This window comes from Symsagittifera roscoffensis, chromosome 2 (assembly GCF_963678635.1).
Source record: "Symsagittifera roscoffensis chromosome 2, txSymRosc1.1, whole genome shotgun sequence".
In the NCBI taxonomy this organism is placed as follows: Eukaryota; Metazoa; Xenacoelomorpha; order Acoela; family Convolutidae; genus Symsagittifera; species Symsagittifera roscoffensis.
In genome coordinates this window covers 74467931-74490707 of record NC_087063.1, presented here as the reverse complement: position 1 = coordinate 74490707, position 22777 = coordinate 74467931, and the positions used below count along the sequence as shown (strand labels likewise).

Sequence of the window (22777 nt, the reverse complement as noted above, 5' to 3'; positions counted from 1 at the left end):
GCGTAGACCTGTTTCCAGGCCTGCTTGTGCAAAAACTTCCTCAAAACAATGGGGCTCCGCTTATCCAATTTTACACTTATCTCCTATAACGTAATGTGGATTCTAACGATACCCGCTGCCCAACTTGAGAACACCCCTGTGCGTCCTCTTGTAGTGATCCTGTGCTGGTTGTCTCTGTTCTGCACTTGACAGCAGCACCACTTTCCCACTTGGCTCTAATTAGTTACTCTAACGTGTCCCCCCTTTTTACAATTTACAACCGCTAACCTCTAACATAACCAGCCCCCCTGCTAACCTCCCCCCTCTTTAGCCCACCTCTTAAGCCGAAAAATCCCTTAAGCGCCGGGTGCTAAACCTCTCGAGAGAAAACCGTAGACCTGTTTCCAGGCCTGCTTGTGCAAAAACTTCCTCAAAACAATGGGGCTCCCCTTATCCAATTTTACACTTATCTCCTATAACGTAATGTGGATTCTAACGATACCCGCTGCCCAACTTGAGAACACCCCTGTGGGTCCTCTTGTAGTGATCCTGTGCTGGTTGTCTCTGTTCTGCACTTGACAGCAGCACCACTTTCCCACTTGGCTGGTCACCTCTTCTAGTCAAGTCTCCTAGCGGTCCGGTTCGGTTGCAATCTATCTGAAAACCCTCAACAACGCCCCCCACTCGGGCACCTTATTGAAGTCACTGGTTTAAATTGCTAGATTGATCGAAACGATCGGTCTTATAAAACAGTATGGGTATACTATTTAATTAATATAAAGGTTTGATCCAAATGGTCCGGTATCAAAGTCACTGTCTTTTCGTTTTATGGTTTTTGTTCCTTTTTCTATACTTTTTTCTTGTTTTTGTTTCCCTAGTTGCCCCCCTTTACTCGGTTAGCTAGGCCTCGTTCGGAGAGCGTACCAGGAAGTTTTCTCAAGTTTTCTTAAAAAGCTATCACGGTACAACCTGAAGGTTTACACGTTCCCGCTGAACCGTACCACCGGTACTCTAGAATGGGCATGCAGCCCGGAGCTGTGTCAAGTGGGTTCGACTCCGTAGTCATGATGTCGTAAAAACACCCAGGAGCGCCATAAAAACACTATGTAACAGTCGCCTACTTCAGTCACATATGAGGCTTAAGAAAAATAGGCCCTATAACCATTGGCTCAAGAGTCAGGGACACTATCTCTTGTGTTTTTCTACCTCAAGAACGGTCGGAGCCAATTCGGTTCGCTTGCGACATGAGACTAGAACCCGTTGCAGCTTAAAGGCTACTACCAAAATATCCCCCACTCTAGAAAATGAGAACGTCCCCATACTTAGGTCTCAAAATACCCAAAATACACGAACGCCGTTTAAAACAGGGTCGGAACAATCCGTTAAGTTACTTTTTATTGGACAGTGGAACTTTGATCCATTTCAGATGGATCAACCTAAAACTCGCCTTATCTCAACATAACAATCATAAAACACACTCGAGAAAACTAAATTAGGGACTCACATGTTGATGCGCTCAAGCACAGGGAGTAATTAAATTGGTAAGCAACTCGAGAATTAGATAATATAACTAGATAAGTTTAATACTAGTCAGTTTTGATAACAGAAGTAAGTTCTGACTCTAGAATTGGAGTTTTTGTGTGAACCATTGGGACACTCAAGCTGTCCACCTTTCCATTGAAGGTTCACTCTGGTTTGTTCCGAATTTTTGTTCTCTCTTCTTTTTATTATATCTCCTCCTATTTCGGGATAAGACAGCTCTACTCGTGTCTTATTTTGTATCTGGAAATTGCGAATAGCAATTTCCCGCTGTTCTATTCAAGCACTTTCCCGCGATTGTAAATCGGTCGTTCTGATTCCTCACTTTTTGTGTTTTCAGTTGGTGCGAGAAAACTGAGCATGACAGGCTCCATTCGAAATTTTAAAAATAAAAACTTCACTCCAAAATCACGTATTTTCGTGTCCCTCAAGGTCAAACTTCCAGATATGACCGACTGGCACAAGTTTTTAACTAACGGGGCTAATATTTCTATTTATGTTGACAGGTTTGAAATGTCAACAACATCGGTTCTGTTCAAAGGTGTGGCGATCGGCGCAACTGAGGTTTGTATAATATTCTATGGATTAGTTTATTGGGAGAGTATATGAGAATTGCCATTTTAAATTGTTTTATTGTTAAATTTCATAACCTCTTTCAAGAAGAATAACGAGCCCTCTCGTTTTACCTCTAGAAAAAATAAAAATGACGAAGCTTTGTTTGGAATCACTGAAAGCTTAGTACTGACTTTTTTTAAATCCTTGTTGAAAGTATATGCTCATCTGATTTATCTGTATGGTGTGTTTAGAGCGCGTTTGAGGAATTTGTTCTGAGAGAAACCGGATCCGTCAGACCTGTGAAAGTCAGGTTCTACAATCCAGTTGGAGATCACGCATACTATCAACATGCGTGAGAGAATTTTTTAATTCACAATACGAGCTGGCAATGAATTGAAATACGAACGTGCTAACTGTATTTATCAATAATCTAGATATCTGTAAGCCTTGCTGAAAGCAATGTTGTTGGTGTCGCAACCACGGCTGGTCAAAACTCAAACGACGGAAAATTAAATTGCAATAATTGGAATGTTAAAAATCATTTATCAATTAATTGGCACAATCCAAAATTAAACCTATCTATCTATTATATTTTTACACAAGCAAAGCTTGTGTCACCGATTTTAAAATCAAAGCTTGTGTGATAGTAAGAATTCTATTTTTTTCCAACCTTAGTCGCAAATATTAGTGTTCATTTTGAAAGTGTTCTTTTATTGCAGTATGTGCACAAGATCAATGACCAGCTAGTAAGTGCAGCCAATGCTAAGGATATTAACACAGACTATTATACTACAAAAAGCATTTTATCATGGTTCTGTAGCTTACAGGTAGGGAAGGAGACACGCAACATTAAAGGAGGGTTCGAACCTGGGCAGGGTGGGATATTTTTAATAGGCTAGGCGATTAGATTTTTTCTTAAAATTAAAGCAATATCGCTAATGCATGGAAGATGCATGGTTTTTAATCGCCTATATACTTGTTGAAATGCGTCCGCTCTATAAAATGAGGCATGTTAGTTGGTAAATTATTTTTTTTTCAAATTGAGTGGTAATGCTAATGCGTCATAATTGGCTTGCTTCACTTGCAATTACGTAGACGCATAATTGGCGTGCGCCACTAAAGAAATTATGTAGACTCAAAGTTTTACTCATTCAGTTTTTCTCAGTAGCATTATTGATCATATTTTTGCTTGTTTATGCGAAGTGCAACTTCGCCTCTGTGTCAAATCGAGCTTCACTATCTCGTCAAGTTGATTTTTTTTCAACGTAATTCTATTGCACGTTTAACGAAAGAATTTTTCACATTCATGCTATTTCGTATATTGCAATAAATGAGAAGTTTTTTTTTCAATTTTCCCGTTTGAATTCAGGGTCCATTTCACCGATTTTAAAAGCAGCAACCGAATCATAGGTCATCATAAGTAATTTCTGTGAGCATGTCATCCTCTCTCTTCGTAGCTCGTTATGTTGACATTTTCTTATGTCACTTGGCTGTTGGGCACTCGGTTTCATTCGTGATTCATTTTTCTGTAGCACGTGCTCAGCAATTGGCTTAAACTCTTCCCGCTTGTAGTGATGCTCATACATATTTGGGCATTATTTCCCGCACCATCAGAAACCGAAGTTCCAAGGAACTGGGATCCCTCTTCTAGCATGAAAATCATGATCTGATGTCACTTCTGACTTTTAACGGATGCTGCGACCAGTGAGAGTCCAGGCGTGCTTGGAAGGCGTTGTCGTTTTCTGCTATCACAAATGTGTGAGGAAGGTCATTCCATGCATTAACTATTTGTTGAGAGAAAGCCAACTTGCGACGGTTCAGATGGAACTTCTGGTTGGTGAGCTTGCTAGATATCCGAGTGTTGCTTCGTAAGGACATTTTTTCAATAACGAGTTGCAGACCCGATTGTCGTATTCTGATGTTGGATGCAGAATTTTGAACACCTCGATCATGTAACCTCTTAGCCTCTTAAACGTCATCGAGGTAAGGTGTAGTTTATGTAGTCTTTCTTCATATGGCTCATTCCTTATGTTTTCCAGCAACCGTTTTGCGCTCCTTTAAACATTCTCTATCATTGCTGAGAGCTTTATATATTGAGGATTCCAGACTGAAGAAGCATACTCCAGATGAGGTCCTACAAGTGAGTTGAACAGCAATCGCAGCATACTCACCCCACATGTTAAATATCCTACGAATGAGTCCCAGGATGTGATTTGGTTTTTGCACCTCAGCGATGTGACCATCGAATTTGAGATCGCAATCAAAGATCAATCCCAGGATTTTTTCGGGTTTAGCCAGTTTCATTTTTGGGGCTGTTATGTCCTATCCCAATCTGTATTCAGCTTGCTTGATTTTGGCTTTGACCCTGTGCCTTACTCTGGCTTTGTCTGTGTGAAACTGAAGTTGCCATTTTTCGCTCCAGGCCACCATTGATTTTGAATCATCTTGATGTCGATTTTGATCCTCTGCGGAATTCACTATGCTGTATTCTTTGGTGTCATCAGAAAACATCTAAATTGTGCATCTTATCAAGTCTGGCAGGTCATTTGTTAACATGACGAACAAAATAGGTCCTAACACACTGCCATGAGGGTTTCCACTGGTCGCCTGGACTGGTTCTGACTGCTTGTTGTTGACAACGACAAGTTGAGTCCTTCCTGTCAGGAGTGCTTCAATCATTTCATGTAATTTACCTCGAATACCGTAGTTCCAAATCTTCGCTAACAATCTTCGGAGGGGAACCTTATCGAATGCCTTCCTGAAATCAGTTCAGATGCAATCGATACAATGTCCCATTTCCTGTGATGAGGTCAAGTCTTCCATGACGTTTAAAAGTTGTAGAGTTGTTGATCGCCCTGCAATGAAGCCAAACTGTTGATTCGAAAAGAGATAATTTTTCTGCATATGCTCGAGTGTAATGTCTCGAATCAAAGTCTCACAAGTTTTACAAGGAATGCTTGTTGGGCTCAACGGTCGGTAGTTTTCTGATTTGCGCTTGTCTCCCACTTATTAAATATTGCTGTGATGCTAGCTTTTTTTTCCTGTCCTCTGGCAGCAAGCCAGGTTCTAGAGATTTCGCGAACATCTTTTGTATCGGTTTTGCAATAAGCTCTGCTCTTTCGAGAAGCACTATTGGGTGAATCTCATCAGGTCCAGCTTACTTAGACTTATTTTTTTTTATTTTTTAAACCCGGAGGTTAATTATTTAGGTTGACATGAGCGCATATATTAAGCGACCTTTGGGCTATGACTTACTGGCAAGAGCTCGCCTTACAAATTGCAGTGCACGGGCGATTTGAACCAGAAATCATATGATTGCTGGGCACCATCACTACCGGAGCGCCACAATTCCACTTATTGAGGGCTTTCAGTCTCTTTAACATGTAGTAGTGATGGTGCTTTCAGGCACCATCACTACCGGAGCGCCACAATTCCACTTATTGAGGGCTTTTCAGGCTCTTTAAATACACTCGAGAAATAATTTTTCATTAAATTCGCTTTTTCTACGTCATTCTTGATAATTTGGCAAGATTCACTTTTCAATGAGGTCTCCAATTCCAGTACGTCTCTTCAACTTCGAGTTTATGTAACTCCAGAACTTTTTCGGGTTTCTTTTAGCCGATTCAGCTATCTGTTCTTCATTATCTTTAGTAGTGGGTCTAGTAATAGCTCGAACAATTTTCACTGTTTACAGTAGGAGATCCAATTGTTTGCATTTAAATTTTCCATGAATGAGAATTGAGTTTGACTTTTTTTCTGATTCTCACGTCAAGGGGAATCGGTTGAATATGTAAATAAGATGGCTTCGTTTTAGGTATGCAGTGATCCACAGCTCTAAAGAACTCAGCCGTGAAAGAATTCCACATTCCTTCCACTGTGCCTTCCAGGTTAAGCTTTGTCTCCATGTCCTGGTCCTGCATTTTCCGCATGAGATCAATAATTTCCTTATGGAACATCCATCTACCTGTCAGACATTTAGATCATTGTAAGTTTAGATCTGCCTTGAAAGTGAATAATAAGTGATCGCTTTTCCCAAAAGGTGATTCGCTGGTCCACCGGCTAACTGATTCATCACAGTTTGTCAGCAACAGGTCAAGTTTGGATGGGGAATCCCCTCCTCTGCCTTTCGTTATTAAGTCTACTAGATGCTGCCAGTAACCATTTTTAGTGCTTTGAATGAACTTGAATTCTCTGCTGTTTTCATTAAGCGGTGTCTACAACTGCTATCAAATGATTTTGGGGAAATTAAAATCTACAATATAGTTTGCTGTATTGCTTATTGCGAATCTAGAGTAGTTCCTCCAATTGCTCATCTGCAACACTTGCGAAAATTTAATGTGGGTATATTCTTTGCTATACTTTTGTGCCTGAACACAATGGTCCCCTTTTCTTGCCTGTCTAAAAATGTGTGCTAAAGAAAGCTTCATAGTTTTCGAAATCATCCGGATCCCACTGATGACCAAGTGGTTTCTATCGAACGGCAAAGTTTTGCTTCGATCATTGTTTCGAGCTTCCTAAATTGTTCCGGTAGTGCTGCGGTCTGACTGTTCTACATATTGGCCATTTTTGACCTAACTCGATCTGTTTCAAATCGTTATCAAGATGTGATTTGCCTCGAATTGTCTTCTTTGCTGTGATTTCGCAAGCGTCGCAGAGCCAGATTAGCCTTTTAACTTTTTGAATGGATGACTAAATGCTGTTGGATACTCCTGAACAGCCCCCCGTATGACACCAGAAGCTACATTTCTCATACTTTAGGGATCCATCACCACACAACATTGCAGCTTCCGCAAGGGTATTTGTCTGAAGGCGATCGTGTTTCATGTCAGGGCTGAGGTATTTGATCTCTCTATTTATCTCTCTATTTCAATCAACTTCTCGCACCAACAGAGACCGGGGTCCTGAGGTACTTAAAAAGTTAGAAATCTAAAAAAATTGAATACTTAGAGAAGACTACGTTGGTTCCGTTTCTGGAAACGCTTTCTTTGACGCTGACAGGGATGGTTCTTCTTGACTTGTGACAATCCCTTAAATCACTGAGAGGGTCTACTACTCGTTCGAATATTTGATGTTTTGTTTTCGGTTTGGGATGCACCGAATACAAGTCCTTTGAGAAGTCTGGGTCGATCGTTTTTAATGGAGGAATCAGTCTTTTCTCGACGTTCGACGTCTATGATGGTGATGCCGGTAGACTCGAGTTCGGCGAAGATGCTATTAGCAGTGTACTGTCTATGAATGTACAAGATAGCTTTGGTCCTCGGTGTTTCATTTCACTCAATGTGGCAGAGAGTTGCTCCACTGGACTAGGACAGTCGTTATTAGGCTGATAGGTGTTAGGGATATTGCTGATTATGTCGTGCCATACAATCAACTCACTGCAATAATTTTTGCAGTTCGTCGATTCTTACAGATCTTTTTAATAAGTTTATCACAACAATTGTTTATCGCAAAAACCCAATGGTGAGATGCTGTCAAGATTCTTTAAGGGGTTGCTAATTTGGCCTGATTTATGAATACCCAAATCCGTTTAGTTTACAAGATACTACAATTTTTGTGATTTATCCAAAGTATTTTCAGAACTTTAAATTTGAAGTTCCTAGCTCTATAGTGAAGCTCTGTCACGCAACTCTCAGGGGTTATAAATCTTGCTTCCAAATATGACTGCTCAAATCTTTGACTTCGAGATATGACGTTTTTTATGATTTTTTCAAAAATATTTCCGAAAATCGTAAATTTGAAAATCCCAACCCTGTAGTTGGGATTGGTAAAGGTAATCTCAGGAGTTGCAGATCTTGTATCCAAACAGGACTGCTCAAATGCTTTTAGTTTCCGAGATATTGCGGTTTTTCATGTTTTTCTATCAGTTTTTCAAAGAAGAAAAAATAAAAAACTTCACAAAATTTGAAGATCCTATATTCATAGCGAGGCGATGTCAGTGTACTCTCAGGGATTACGAAACGTGTCTCCAAATATGACTGATTAAGTGTATGCAGTTTTTGAGATATGACGTGTTCATAAATTTTCCCAAAATTTTCAGATAATTTATGATTTAAAACAGTTCAAAAAAGTTGATTTAAAACAAATGCTTTTAGTTTCCATGATGTGACGTGTTTTATCCTTTTTGTTTGTCAGTGTACTCTCAGTCGTTTCAAATCATTCTCTCTATTTATCTCTCTAATTCAATCAACTTCTCGCACCAACAGAGACCGGGGTCCTGAGGTACTTAAAAAGTTAGAAATCTAAAAAAATTGAATACTTAGAGAAGACTACGTTGGTTCCGTTTCTGGAAACGCTTTCTTTGACGCTGACAGGGATGGTTCTTCTTGACTTGTGACAATCCCTTAAATCACTGAGAGGGTCTACTACTCGTTCGAATATTTGATGTTTTGTTTTCGGTTTGGGATGCACCGAATACAAGTCCTTTGAGAAGTCTGGGTCGATCGTTTTTAATGGAGGAATCAGTCTTTTCTCGACGTTCGACGTCTATGATGGTGATGCCTGTAGACTCGAGTTCGGCGAAGATGCTATTAGCAGTGTACTGTCTATGAATGTACAAGATAGCTTTGGTCCTCGGTGTTTCATTTCACTCAATGTGGCAGAGAGTTGCTCCACTGGACTAGGACAGTCGTTATTAGGCTGATAGGCGTTAGGGATATTGCTGATTATGTCGTGCCATACAATCAACTCACTGCAATAATTTTTGCAGTTCGTCGATTCTTACAGATCTTTTTAATAAGTTTATCACAACAATTGTTTATCGCAAAAACCCAATGGTGAGATGCTGTCAAGATTCTTTAAGGGGTTGCTAATTTGGCCTGATTTATGAATACCCAAATCCGTTTAGTTTACAAGATACTACAATTTTTGTGATTTCTCCAAAGTATTTTCAGAACTTTAAATTGGAAGTTCCTAGCTCTATAGTGAAGCTCTGTCACGCAACTCTCAGGGGTTATAAATCTTGCTTCCAAATATGACTGCTCAAATCTTTGACTTCGAGATATGACGTTTTTTATGATTTTTTCAAAAATATTTCCGAAAATCGTAAATTTGAAAATCGCAACCCTGTAGTTGGGATTGGTAAAGGTAATCTCAGGAGTTGCAGATCTTGTATCCAAACGGGACTGCTCAAAAGCTTTTAGTTTCCGAGATGTTGCGGTTTTTCATGTTTTCCTATAAGTTTTTCAAAGAAGTAAAAATAAAAAACTTCACAAATTTTGAAGATCCTATATTCATAGCGAGGCGATGTCAGTGTACTCTCAGGGATTACGAAACTTGTCTCCAAATATGACTGATTAAGTGTATGCAGTTTTTGAGATACGACGTGTTCATAAATTTTCCCAAAATTTTCAGATAATTTATGATTTAAAACAGTTCAAAAAAGTTGATTTAAAACAAATGCTTTTAGTTTCCATGATGTGACGTGTTTTATCCTTTTTGTTTGTCAGTGTACTCTCAGTCGTTTCAAATCTTGCTTCCGAAATTTATTGCTCAAATCTTTTTATTTTCTGAGATATGATGTTTTTCTTGATTTTTTTCGGGCAACGAAAGTTTAAAAAACACCAAATTTGAATTTACCAACCCTGTAATTGGGTTTTGTCAGAGTACACTTGAATGTTGCATATCTTGTTTCCAATATATGATGTTTTTCATGAATTGTCAAAAATTTCGAAGCAGTGGAGGTGCGCTACACGCTTACACGCTAGTTGCAATTGTACAATTATTTTAAAGCACGAATCATCACTCTTGGTTAACAAATTTTCAGATATAACTGAATTTCCATGTTTCGCGGCAGCGAAGTTTACCGAAGATCAAATATGCATATTCTACAGTACTAAAAAATCTTTTAAGCAAATTTGTTGTCTGAAGTTAAAAAAAAACTTACTCTCTTTGAGAAATGTGCCGGTATTTCTAAAAGATGCGTTTGATAAAATTATTTGCAATTTATTGGTAGTGTGCAATCATTTAATTGCAATGAAAAAGATCAATTAATTGTAGTTCATTACAATGAAAATTAATTTTTGGCCTGCTTTGGTTGCAACTGGGTACTAGACTTTTGCACGTTAAAATGTTACTCGAGTTTTATTGTCTTATTACACTTGCGAGCGCAACTGTCTTGTTATCTGGAACCATAAACAACTTTTCTTACAAATCTTACTTGGTTTTCTGACTTGCTTTATTATAAAACCTTAACAAATTCCAGGTTCATTCCAACTTATTTGCTATTGAAAGTTTTTGGGCTATTTTAGTCTATTGTATTTTAGGCATAAACCTGATAAGACTAAGTTTCACGGTTAAACTCAGGCCAGTACTTAATTTTTAGTGAACTGAACATTTTCTATTCGACATAAATTTTTGTCGGACTCTGTTCTTCTGCAGATTTTTGTTCAGCTTAGTTGCCAAAGCATGGAAATTGCGTATAAGCATTTTAAAACTAAAATTGAAAGTCTTCCCTAAGAGTAATGAACATAGTGAGTACTCTTTTATAGGTCTTGCTGATTTTTGTTTTTTTTTTTTCAGGAAAATTTTGTTCACGCTAAATTTTGATTTTTTTCCGGTTTGACTTGTCATATCTTTTTAAGTTCAGTGCATTTCTATTGTTAAAACGAAGGCAAACTCCACTATCGAACAGCAAAATTGTAAAGGTCACGAAAAGCGTGATCGACTTCTAATTTCGAAAATGGAAATAAATTATCAGGTTTCCCAGCGAAATAAAAGTTTTTCTTATTGATCCAGTTTTCTCCAATTGGGTTAATTTTAACGAAAAAGTATCCATCATAAATTGTTCTACAAAATCAAAGAGTTTTTTTTTCAGGAAAAAGTCTAAAAATTTGTTCACGCTCACTTTTGATTTTTTGCGGTTTGACTTTGATTTCTTTTTAAGCTCAGTGCATTTCCATTGTTAAAAGGAATGCAAACTCCACTATCGAACAGCGAAAGTGTAACGCTTTCTAATTTCGAAACTGGAAACTAATCATCAGATTCCCCAGCGGAATAAAAGTTTTGCATTTTGATCCAGTTTTCTCAAATTGGGTTAGTTTTAAAAAAAGTTTTCATCATAAATTGTTCTACTAATTCAAAGAGCTTTAAGGCCATCTGTTTTTTCTTCGAAATTAAAAAGTTGGAGGTTTTTGAAAAAAAAAACAAGTTAATTTTTTTTTCAGTTTCCTTGCGTTCATTATTTTTTCCAACTGTCAGTTGGCTATGTTCTAAAATTGAAAGTCCTCTAAGTAGTTTTGCCAATTTATCTAATTTTTTATAGTTTGGAGTTTTCATTATTTAAAAAAAAGCGCCTTCTCTTGAAGTTTTTGAATTTTTTTTGATTCTCTCTGAGTGCAATAAATGCCAGTACAAGGCTTAAGAAACGTTCCGATTTTCCTCTTCCCTTAATTGTTTCTTTGGCATCAGAAGGTTTAAGGAATCGCTTGATCGTGCCTTTTTTGTAATATTTAATTTTTTTTAGAAAACATGTGTTTTTTTGCGCAAGTGGTGCGAAACTTCGTCTCTGCGTTGAACGTACATATGACATAATTGACTTGTCAGTAAATAAGATGGTGGTCTTGGTACATCGAAATTTCAAACGAACGATTTTTTCAAAAAATCGCACCTAATGACCAATTTTTTTAAAATCTCGGACAGGTCTTACCTGCGTTGTTTTTTGGCCTTTGCTGTTTGCTTAAGTTGTTATAGAGGTTATTTTTCTACCTCAAAAGAAATATAATATAGCAGAAAGCGTTGATTTATTTCAGTGACCACAAACATTGGTGTGTATAGAAATGTTTATGTTGACCTGCTTTCATTTGAGTTTGTGGAAAACAAAAATCATTGATCAAATATTGTTATCACTCATGTCTAGTAGTCTTTATGCAGTAGAAGTTTTTTTGTTCCGTAAAATTTAAGCACATAGTTTCTCTTCCTGGATTCTCATCTTTTAAATTCATGGCGAAGTCAAAAGCAAAAATTTATTGATAATTTATCTAAAATGTTTATTTGTTTTGATTTATATAATATCTGCTTCATTAGCCGATAATGTAACTGGGCGAAATGGGCTTCCCAACATTTTGCATTAATATCGGGTTGTAGAGTTGTATACCGATAGCCGATTTTTAGCGTTGCCGATTTTGCCAATTGTATGGAAGCTGCCGGCATAGTTGGGTTCCTGGGATCCAAAACTCATCTCGAGTTTCAAGGGAAAAAGATCATCTCGGTCTCTCTGCATAAACCCGAAGGTCACAAGAGTGCAATTCATCATGACCAAAAAACGAACGGATTCCACTCGGTAAATGCATGCTAAGATGATGTTCATAAATATGGCGGGTAGCTGCAGAAAACAGTTTTAAGTGAATTGCGAATATCTGAATTGATCTAAATTTGCTATCAGATAAATGTATGTTGCTTTGCAATAAGCAAGGGTATTGCAATCGGGTACTAGACTTTTACCCTCGTGTTCACTGGACTCATCTCCTGGAAGTTCATAATGAATTCAAATTTCTTGGTGGCTTATTTTTACTCAGTCTGTAGGTTACGAATAAGCTTGGGTCGGCAAAGGTGGAGTCGAGTCTGACCAGGACCTTTTTTTCAATCGGGAAATATTCTGTATCATATAATTGTCAGTCTAATATTTGTCTGCTCATGTTTTGTCGGTTTAGTTGCCAAATCTAAGAATCGTATATTTTCGCTGTACACAGTTTTCATTTTAGTTGCTTATAGTGTTTTAGCATTTTAATTATCTGGCCGAATCGAATTTTGCTTTTTATATATTTGTAATTTTGCCAATTCGATTTGTTAAAATTTCGTTTTTTTTAAAGCTTTTTTCGGCTTATAATGATTCGGCTTATTTTTATTGGCTTTTTTATTGGACTCTTTTTGCGTCGTTTGATCACTGAAAAAAGTGCGTCTGTATGCAGGGGCGGATCTAGGATTTTCTCGAGAGGGGGGCGGATTTTCAAAAAATTTTCCAAAATTTTGACCTTTTTTTTTTAGGTCGACCAAATTGATTTTTCGAGCTCTCCCAAAGCACTGTTTTGCCCCTATTTTGCAAAATTTTCTGCGCCACAGGCAAATTTTTGAAAAAACAGTCAAAAAAGTCGTTTTTGGACCTTTTTTTGAAATTTCGACCAAAAAATCGTGTTTTTTCGGCGCGAGCTCCCCCCATAAAATTAGTATATACTGGCGCCAAAGGGGCCTTTAGAAAAATTTTAGGGTCGTTCGGCCAAAATGGATTTCTGAAAAAGTATCAAAGGGGGGACCTTTTGGGTCGGCAGGGGGTCGCAACCCTGAGTGGGGGAGGTGCGTCCGTCGTTCTCTTCATAAATCCACCCCTTCCTAAAAGCATTCATAAATGAAAATATTCTCTATGAATTTCTAAGGGCTGTTTCTGTCGCTCTTCCCCATATCTATTTGGAAACGGCCTTGTAGTATAGCGCAAGCTTCGCTCAGGTAATCATAAGTTTAATGCCGTCTATTATTCGACTTGAGTGGATTTTCATTCGCATGCCTTGCTGATCTTCGGTCACGGTTGGAGGGGTCCCAGTGTCATTGACCTCAAGGTGGGACCGGCATCAAAAAAATGTATGACGTCCCCCTTCCCCCTCGGTTGGTCCTGCATTGAGTAAGACCGGGGAAATTTTAACACAAAGGCGAAGCTTTGCTTCGCAAACACTACCGAAAATACGACAAAAAGCAGCTCTATTAAGTGTAATAAGAAAAATAACTTGGTAAGTTTTGTTCCGACGCTAATTTTGCTTTCTATTGTCCGGGCATGTTTTGTTTCAGAACTATCTCTCTTCATTCAGATAGACCTAATTGCATTTATAGCTATAAAACATGACATTTTTTGCTATGGTTTTTTCGGTTTTGTGCTTGTCGATTAAGCTCTCGGTTTAGTTTCCGAATTGCGTATACCACCTTGCCTTCAGTACGTATAAGGCTTTCGTGGATACTGTTTAGTCAGTATATATTTTTTTCAATAAAATTTTCAATAAATTTAAACATAAAAAAAAAAACGTTTTTGTTTTTCTAGTTATTTCTTCAACGGTAACAACAAGTCCTCTTTGATAGTTCTTGAGCGTCTTGCCGGTTTGGATCCGATACTTGTTTTTATCGCAAGTGGTTTGAAGCTCTGTTTTGCTTCTGCGTTAGATTTTGTGCCTTTCGATGCATTGTTTAGTGTCGCTTCAGCCTGCGCAAAGGGATATGATTTAGTCTTAATGGACAACACTAAAATAGGAAAAAGTGCATTAAAGTTGGGGTAAACACTAAGTTATCCTTAGGTGTTTTTTGGAAGCCATATAGCTTACTTTGGACCTTATGAACAATCTCTCCCCTCCCCCAAGAAGACCAATTACACAATATTTCCCCTAAAGTTATGGCAAGTTCATGCAGTAAGGCCAACATGTATTTTGCTCAAACTTGATTGGCCGAAAAAGATTAATTTTAACCACGTGGACAATTACTAAATTAATTAAGAGGGGACATTGTTCACTTAGCACCATTTTACCAATCATTTGATTATTGAACAGGAACAGAGGTCGAATGGGTTTGATAGAAACAGTCCAAGAGGCAGTGTTAGTCAGCCGGAGACAGAAGTCCAGTGTCAACAGAGTATTGAGAAGTTTAAATTGTGTGTTTACAATGTGCCAGTTGAAGCAGACAGGGTATGTTTAAATTTACAGAATTTACAATTAAAGGCGCGTGGCTTGAAACGTTTCAAAAGTTTTTTCGGCTTCCTGCAATTATTGACTTTTTAAGAGTAATGAACGTAGTGAGTACTCTTTTATAGGTCTTGCTGATTTTTGTTTTTTTTTCAGGAAAATTTTGTTCATTTGTGATTGGTTTGACTTGTGATTTCTTTTTAATTTCAGTGCATTTCTATTGTTAAAACGAAGGCAAACTCGACTTTCGAACAGCAAAATTGTAAAGGTTACGAAAAGCGTGATCGACTTCTAATTTCGAAAATGGAAATAAATTATCAGATTTCCCAGCGAAATAAAAGTTATACTTATTGATCCAGTTTTCTCAAATTGGGTTAATTTTAAAAAAAAAGTATCGGTCATAAATTGTTCTACAAAATCAAAGAGCTTTGAGGACATCTGTTTTTTTCTTCGAAATTCAAAAGTTGAAGATTTTGAAAAAATAAGTCGTTTTTTTTTTAAGTTTCCTTGCGTTCATTACTCTTTTCCAACTGTCAGTTGGCTTTGTTTCCAACTGCCTGCTGACTGGTTTTCTTTCACGTTGAGCGAGTATACTAAGTAGCAATATCCTCAATGAATGAGATATCTCCATCCTAGTTAACCTGTCTTCTGCTTGCAGGCACATTTCCGCAATTTCTTAAAAGAACAGACCGGGACTGAACCTATAGAGCTGTTTTTCGCATTGAGAAGCAAGAACCCCAACAGCAGTATAAAGAACTCGTGAGTACTGTTTCATTTTTGTTCAGCATATGCTGTTTGTTCCGACCATTGAAAATGGGAGGAACTTTGTATTCGCGTGTGTTTTAGTTCTTTCTTTTCTCGCAAAACCAGGTACCACAATTCACCATGGGACTGGGTTGAGCGATACATCATAATGAAGCCCTTTAGTCGTGATTCGAACCACATTAAAAAATTCTCAACATTTTTTTCTTGTCGAGAAAAACCGGTTTGAAATTTTAAGTTTTTTTTTCGTCTAATTTCGAACGATTAAGCAATCGAGTAACTTTGGTATTTATGAAAATTAGCAATTTCGGCTAAAAAGATTTGATTTTAATGAATAGAAAACTAGTTTCGGCACCCTCATTCAGCTCTTCTCTGGCAAAAAAAAATCAAAAATGTTAAGAATATGTAGTGCAAAAAATTTATGAAAATTTTTTTTCTTGTTTTTTTTTTGTTCTTGCGATAAGGAAGGGTATTACAATCGTGTACTAGGTTTTTTTCCGTAAACAACTTTGTCCACAGGGTGACTGAAATTTGTTCATCTCCAAATGTATCTCTATTTTTATTCTACTCAAGATGCACGTCTAACAGCTCTAATTCAAAAGCTTGATTCAATGTTTTACAGCTGAAGATTTTTAGATGAGATTTTTTGTCGACTTCATTAATTTCGACTAATTTTTTGTCGGCTTACTTGCTGGTTAATTAAGTCTGTATTTTTTGGTAGATTTTTGATACTTTCTTCTTCATTTTCATGAGGGTACGATTATTTGATACTTTTTTATGAGGTTTTCTGGTTTTTATAGGCGCCTAAATGTTCTCTTAAAAAAATTGGATTTTTCATGCTATAATTTCATTCTGCAAATAAGTTTTTTCGGATGCATGGCTTCTGATTATTTAGTTTCTAAAAGTGCATCAAACTAGTTTTAGTTTTAATTAGTTATGTGTGTCTTAGGGTAAAGCAAGTTTATTTGAAATCAATTCACGTTGATGGTTTAATGTGATGTTTCAATTTTATGTGATGATAAATTTTTAGATTTTTTTGCAAATATGACTAGACTGTTTTCTGAAATTTTGAAAATCTTTTCATGTTTTTATTTCCATTTTCGGCGTTTTTTCTAATGTTTTTTTTGTGTTCTAGCTGTTTTACCGTTGCGTAAAAACTTCATAACTGATAATTCATGATGTAATTGAGTGGTTACCTGTTTTTCATAGGTTTTCAGAGTTTTTTTCAGATTTTCTACAAGTTATTTTTTGTGGTAATTTGTAATTTTTCTTTTCATGTGTTTACACCTGCGAAGCAAAGTGTATTTGTACGAAATTTATTGTTTTCCAGCCTAAGTCGCAAATAAAAGCGCTACTTTTGGTGCCACTTTTGAATCGGTAGGCTACGGTAGCAGTATAATGTCATATGTGCTTTGACATTTGATAAGTAATAATTTATTACAGTTGATGCCTTTTTAATACATCGAATAAATAGAAAAAAGTTTTTTGTTTCAAACAGGAGTGAAATGATAAAAAGCTCGTGACAGTGAACATAGGGAAGTTTCTTTTATAGGTCTTGCTGATTTTTTTTGTTTTTTTTTCAGGAAAAACTCTTAAAATATTGATGTACTTAAAGTATAATGCACTTTTTGAGTTCAATTGAAATTCATCTGCTGAAAGTGACGTAAATAGCACTCTCCAAATACGAACGTGAAAATGGGCCAAAAAACGTGAACGATTTCTAGTTTCGAAAATGAAATTTAATTTTTAAGATTTCCCAGCGGAATTAAAACTTTACCTATTGAATTAGTTTTCTCAAGTTGGGTTCATGTTATCATAAAGCGCCAATCATAAATTGTTCTAGAAATTGAAAGAGCTCAAAAGGTATCGAAAGTTGAGATTTTTTCAAGAAAGTCAGTTTTTTAATGTTCACTTGCGTTCATTAATCTTTTCCAATCTTCGATTGGCTATGTTTGTGTATCGCAAGTGGTGCGAAGTTCAGCTTCGCTTCTGTGTTTTTATTTTATTTTTTGAAGACAATTGGAGCCTAATTCCTTAAATTTTTAGGCGTTTGTATAGTTGTATCATCAAACGACGTATAAAAAAGACACTATCTTGAAAAAAGACACTAACTTGAAGAAAAAATTCTTTTCTGCGAATTTGTCGGGTCATTATGTGCTACCTGCACAGTAACGGCTATAATTATTTTCAAAGGAGGTTATTCTTTTCAAGGCAGAAAAATTGTATATGTTTAACCACAAAATTGGTCCTTTTTAACGGTTTATCTTTAATTCAAGTTCAACCGTCTGCGCAGAGGTAACGAACATGCAGAGACAACCTTATTGTCAGGGTACTCTCAGGGGTTACGAATCTTGCTTCAAATTTGATCGCACAAGTCCTTGTAGTTTTCGAGGTATGAAGTTTTTTATTTTTTTTTTTATTTTCGGAAAATTGGGATTTAAAAAGTGAAATTCCCTAGTACTCCGAGGGATGCAAATCTTTCGTCCAAATTTGTTTGCTCAAATGCTTTCAGTCTCCGAGATGTGATGTTTTTTTTATGATATTTTCAAAAATTTGGAGAAAACTTAGATTTACAAAATTTGCAAGTAACAATCCTATAATTGAGTGCTGTGTGAGTGTACTTTCAGGGGTTGCGATTCTTTGCTCCAAATGTGAGTGCTGAAATCATTTCAGTTCCCAATACATGAAGTTTTTTTCAAAAAACATTTACAGAACCTTTAATTCCCAAGCCTATTATGGAATGATTTCAAGCTAATCTTGGAGGTTGCAATTTTTTTGTCCAAGTTTGACTGCTCAAGTCATCTTAGTTTACGAGATATGCCATTTTTTGATTTTTCAAAACGTTTCAATGGTTTGAAATTTTCAAAACTATGGTGTGCTATCATGGTACTCTCATGAAGTTTATATCTCGATTCCAAACATGACTGCTCAACGCATTTCATTTTCCTATATATGATGTTTTTTATTTTCAGATATGACATTTTTTGTTTATTCAAACATTAAGTGTTACAATTCAGAAAAAAGTTCAAAATTTGAAATCGTCGAAACATGGTGGGGTGAAGTCAGATTACCAGCAGTTGCAGATATCGCCTTCATCCTAATATTGCCAAAGTTGCTTATGATTTCGAAATTGACCTTTTATGGTATTCCAAAATTTTCATTGAACTAAGAAAATGTTTGTTTTTAATTTAAGTACACTGGATCTATCTATTGATGGCAGCAAATGGTATGAACACGAAATGTACGAAGATCTGAAACCCAGTGGTTTTGGAGATTTGACCATTTTAATTTAAAAAGAACCTTCAAATTGAAATTTATTTATCGTTTAATGTTTGAAATCAAAAATGTTGTTGGTTACCCCCGTCTATTGTTATGGTTGCTTTCTTTTCGGATGTATTTTTATATAGGCACGTTTATTGACCCTTGCGATAAGCAAGGGTGTTGCAATCGGGTACTAGATTTTTTTTTCGCTTTACGAAGTTTGTCCACAGGATGATCTCCATTTTTGAGCAGGATGCACATTTAACACCTCGAGTTACTGTGTCTAAAGTTCATGCGTTACTGGATCTACTGGTAAAAAAATTTCAATTGATAAATTGTTTTTTTTTGTAGGTTTAATAGGTTTCGGCTTATTTACCGGGTGTTTTTTGAAAGAAAATTCCTTCTAATTGATCGTTAAGTTAAATTCGAAGAACTTAACATGCTCAAAGGTTATTCATGCATGTTTTTAACACGTTTTCTTAAAACCAGCTAAAATTTTGATTTTGGAAAGAAAATAAAGCGATATTTTGTTTGATTTTTTATATAGTTTCAGTTGTTTTTTCGAATGCATAGTTTCTGAATTTTTTGTTCTGGTTTTGTTCTGATAGTGTGTGCAGTTAGTTTGACCCAACTTTGTGACAAATTTTTATTCTGAGCATTTTCTTTTGAAATACATTCAAGGTGTTGGCACAGTTAATTTTTTAGATGTCTATACTTTTTCTAATTTAGTCAAAATAAAATTTCTATAATGAATTTCCGGAAAACTTGGTTTGCAAATTTTGACTTTTTGTCTTGAATAATGAGGTATTAGGCGTGTGTTGCACGATATTCAGGGATGTGGTTGTTTCTGGTAATAGGAATCTTTTGAAAGTTATGAAATTTCACTAACTTCAATTTTAATTGTTCTCGTTTTGCTGTGATCAAGCTACCTTACCGTTTCGTATTAGCTTCGTATTGGTTTTATTGGGTTATTTTGATAGATTTTCAGAGTTTCAATATATTTTTTTGCAAATTCTATGTTATATTGTCTGAAATTTTTGTAATCAAGTGTTTTGAAATTTCAATGTTTAATTTTTTTGTTCATGATCATTGTTTTTAAGAAAGCAATCAAAAGTTCTCTTGGTGAATTTTCGGATCATGATTTTTGGACCGAAACCTTTCTTTTTTTCGTATTCTTTCCGTCTAATAGTTATCAGAAAAAGATGAGTAGACTTTGTGCAGAATGATTGCTTTATGTTTTGGCATTTCAGTTCTATAAAAATTACACGAAATTTCAAATAATTTTTTACAAGAGATTTCCAATTAATTCATTTAATTGTTTCCCATTTTGTTCGAGCCAGTTCTTTCGAACTTCGGCATGCAGTTTGGTATCGCAAGTGGTGCGCAGCTCTGCTTCGCCTCTGTGTAATATGTTTGAATCACTGGAATTGTGTTGCACGCTAGTAAACTTTAATAAAGAAAAAACGTGTTTTAGATTGAATTGATTTGTAAATGAACGCAAACAATGCTTATAGTATGATTGATTAATTAATTAAAATTCTCGGATGTCCGTTAGGGTTATAGTTGATCATCAACAATTTTTTTTGCCATGTTTGGATTAGATTTGATTTTCGGCTTAATGAGATTTTTAAATTTCTATAAACAGCCGGCATCACGTCAGCTTTCATCAGTCCTTTCTCCGAATTCTTTTCCTAGTTGATAATATATCTCATTCGAACTTAAAATATGACTAAAAGTAGATGTTTTAACGGTCATTCATTGATTTCATCTGTCAGTAACAAAATTTAACACGGTGGTTCAAATAATTGCCGAAACAAAAAAAATGGAGACTTGACCCACATATTTCAAATTTCCCTTTTTCATCTTGGTTTTACGTGCTATTCGATGAAAAAAATTGAAGAATAAATGTAGTCAGGATAGTATTTTTATTCGCCACACGAAATTTCATTGCATTATTACAACGTTAAGTTAGTTTTTAAGAGTAATGAACGTAGTGAAGGCTCTCATATAGGTCTTCAGATTTTTTTGCTTTTTTCCCGATTGAAGCACTTAGGTATGGTATTATGTACTTTTTGAGTTCAATTGAAATTCATCTGCTGAAAGTGACGTAAATAGCACTCTCCAAATACGTGTGACGTGGAAATGGCACAAAAAAACATGGACGATTTCTAGTTTCGAAAATGGAATTTAATTTATAAGAGTGATGAACGTAGTGAAGACCCTTAAATAGGTCTTGCTGATTTTTTTTTGGTTTTTTTTTTCAGGAAAAGTCTTAAAAGTCTCTTATAACTATAAATGTGTATTCATTTTTATTGATGAATTTATGAATGAACTTAGGTGTATATGCACTTTTTGAGTTCAATTGAAATTCATGTGCTGAAAGTGTTCTAGAAATTCAAAGAGCTTAAAGTGCATCTATTTTTTCGTTGAAATTTGAAAGTTCATTTCTCTTTTCCAATCTTCGATTGGCTATGTTTCAAAATTGATTTTAAATTTGGACAGTTTCTTAATGGATTGCATTTTTGAAAAAGTAACTGAACGTTGCCCGAATGTGTAGACGTACACTCATTTTTTTCGCTGAAATGAAAATTGTGACTCTTTTGACCCCGTGGTTGCATTTGATTTAAGCTTATTTATAGACTTGGAGATTTGTTGATTCACATCTTTATTTTAGCGCGACAATGTTATGGTAATTTTTAAAGAGTCGATGAACGTAGCTCAGACTCCAAATAGGCCATGACTTTTTCTCAGGAAAAGTTATAAATTTGTTCAAGCTCTAATTTACTTTTTCGCGGTTTGACTTCTGATTTCTTTTTAAGTTCAGTTCGTTTTTTTTTCTGTTAAAAAGAAGGGAAATATCACTATCGAACAGCTAAAGGGCAGTGGTCACGAAAAGTTTGGTTGACCTGGAGTGGAATTTAATTTTTAAGTGGAATTTAGTTTTTAGTACTTCCATCGAAATAAAAATTTTCTTGATCCAGTTTTCTCAAATTGGGCTCTTCTCATCAAAAAAGCGTCAGCATTAATTGTTCAAGAAATTCAAAGAGCTTTGAGTTCATCTATTTTTTCCTTTTTGTTTCAAAAAACAATTCAGTATATTCTGTTTACTTGCGTTCATTGACACTTTTCCAGCTGTCTGTTGGCTATGTTTTGAAAAAAGCACCTGCCACAAAACATTCTGTTACTTTGATCGCTTTTGTATAATTACCCCTCGAAACATTGCGCTGGCGACTCGAAAGCCTCAAAATACGTGATCAGTTGTTATGGCGCTAGATAACAAACTTTCCGCTGCTACGATTTGGCGCTTCAAATGTGATCCTTGCTGTCGGCTATGTTGGTTCATCGTCCTAATAAGTCATGGCATTGCCAGCTTAATCACATTGGATAAAAAAAACTGTTTTTTAAGCTATATTTTCCTAAAAAGGTTTATCAATTGTACGGGATATCAATTGGGCGAAGGTTGTGTTACATTACATGGCCATTTCGTTTCAAATCTACAGGTTGGTTGCTGATTATAATTATTTTTGTTGAATAACGTGAAGGTTAATTCTGGTTGAGTTTATTTTTGCATTGTTTTCCAGGAAAAAATCTTAAAATTTGTTCCCGCGAAAATATGTTTTATTTTGAAAATTATACACAGAATTTTAAAAACAAAACATATACAACCCAACCAAAATTAACCTTCACGTTATTCAACAACAATGATTATAATCAGCAACCAACCTGTAGCATTGAAACGAAATGGCCACGTAATATAACACAAACCGTAATATAACGTAAACAAAATTAATTTCTAATGAAAATAAAATTACGCTTTCCAATGAGAGTGCAAATGGCGAAAAAATATATCCAAACTGGATTTTGATTGGCGGGTTATTTGTTATCTGAGGTTTGAAGCTGCATGTGACGAAGGCAAATTTGATTTTTGAATTTTGCCAGATAAAATGGTGCAATTTGTTTTGACTCAAAGTTTTAACCCTAATACGGGAACATTTTTGGTTCCGTTTTTTTTACTAGTAATGAACGTAGTG

At 35.9% G+C, this 22777-nt stretch overlaps 1 protein-coding gene across 6 annotated transcripts in view; it reads left to right on the top strand.

Moving 5' to 3' along the window:
* The first annotated feature begins 1979 nt into the window (after positions 1-1979).
* LOC134840498 (uncharacterized) overlaps positions 1980-22777 on the top strand; it is a 64314-nt gene continuing 43516 nt past the window's right edge. For 4 of the 6 annotated variants that reach the window (XM_063856341.1, XM_063856336.1, XM_063856338.1 and 1 more), the window contains exons 1-7: positions 1980-2082; positions 2325-2425; positions 11820-11834; positions 12181-12349; positions 14592-14726; positions 15382-15482; positions 18679-18711. In XM_063856341.1, the coding sequence (XP_063712411.1) occupies positions 2032-2082; positions 2325-2425; positions 11820-11834; positions 12181-12349; positions 14592-14726; positions 15382-15482; positions 18679-18711 (605 nt within the window). In that variant the 5' untranslated portion in view covers positions 1980-2031. The remainder of the gene's footprint in view (positions 2083-2324; positions 2426-11819; positions 11835-12180; positions 12350-14591; positions 14727-15381; positions 15483-18678; positions 18712-22777) is intronic. The other 2 variants (XM_063856337.1, XM_063856340.1) reach the window with 2 other exon arrangements.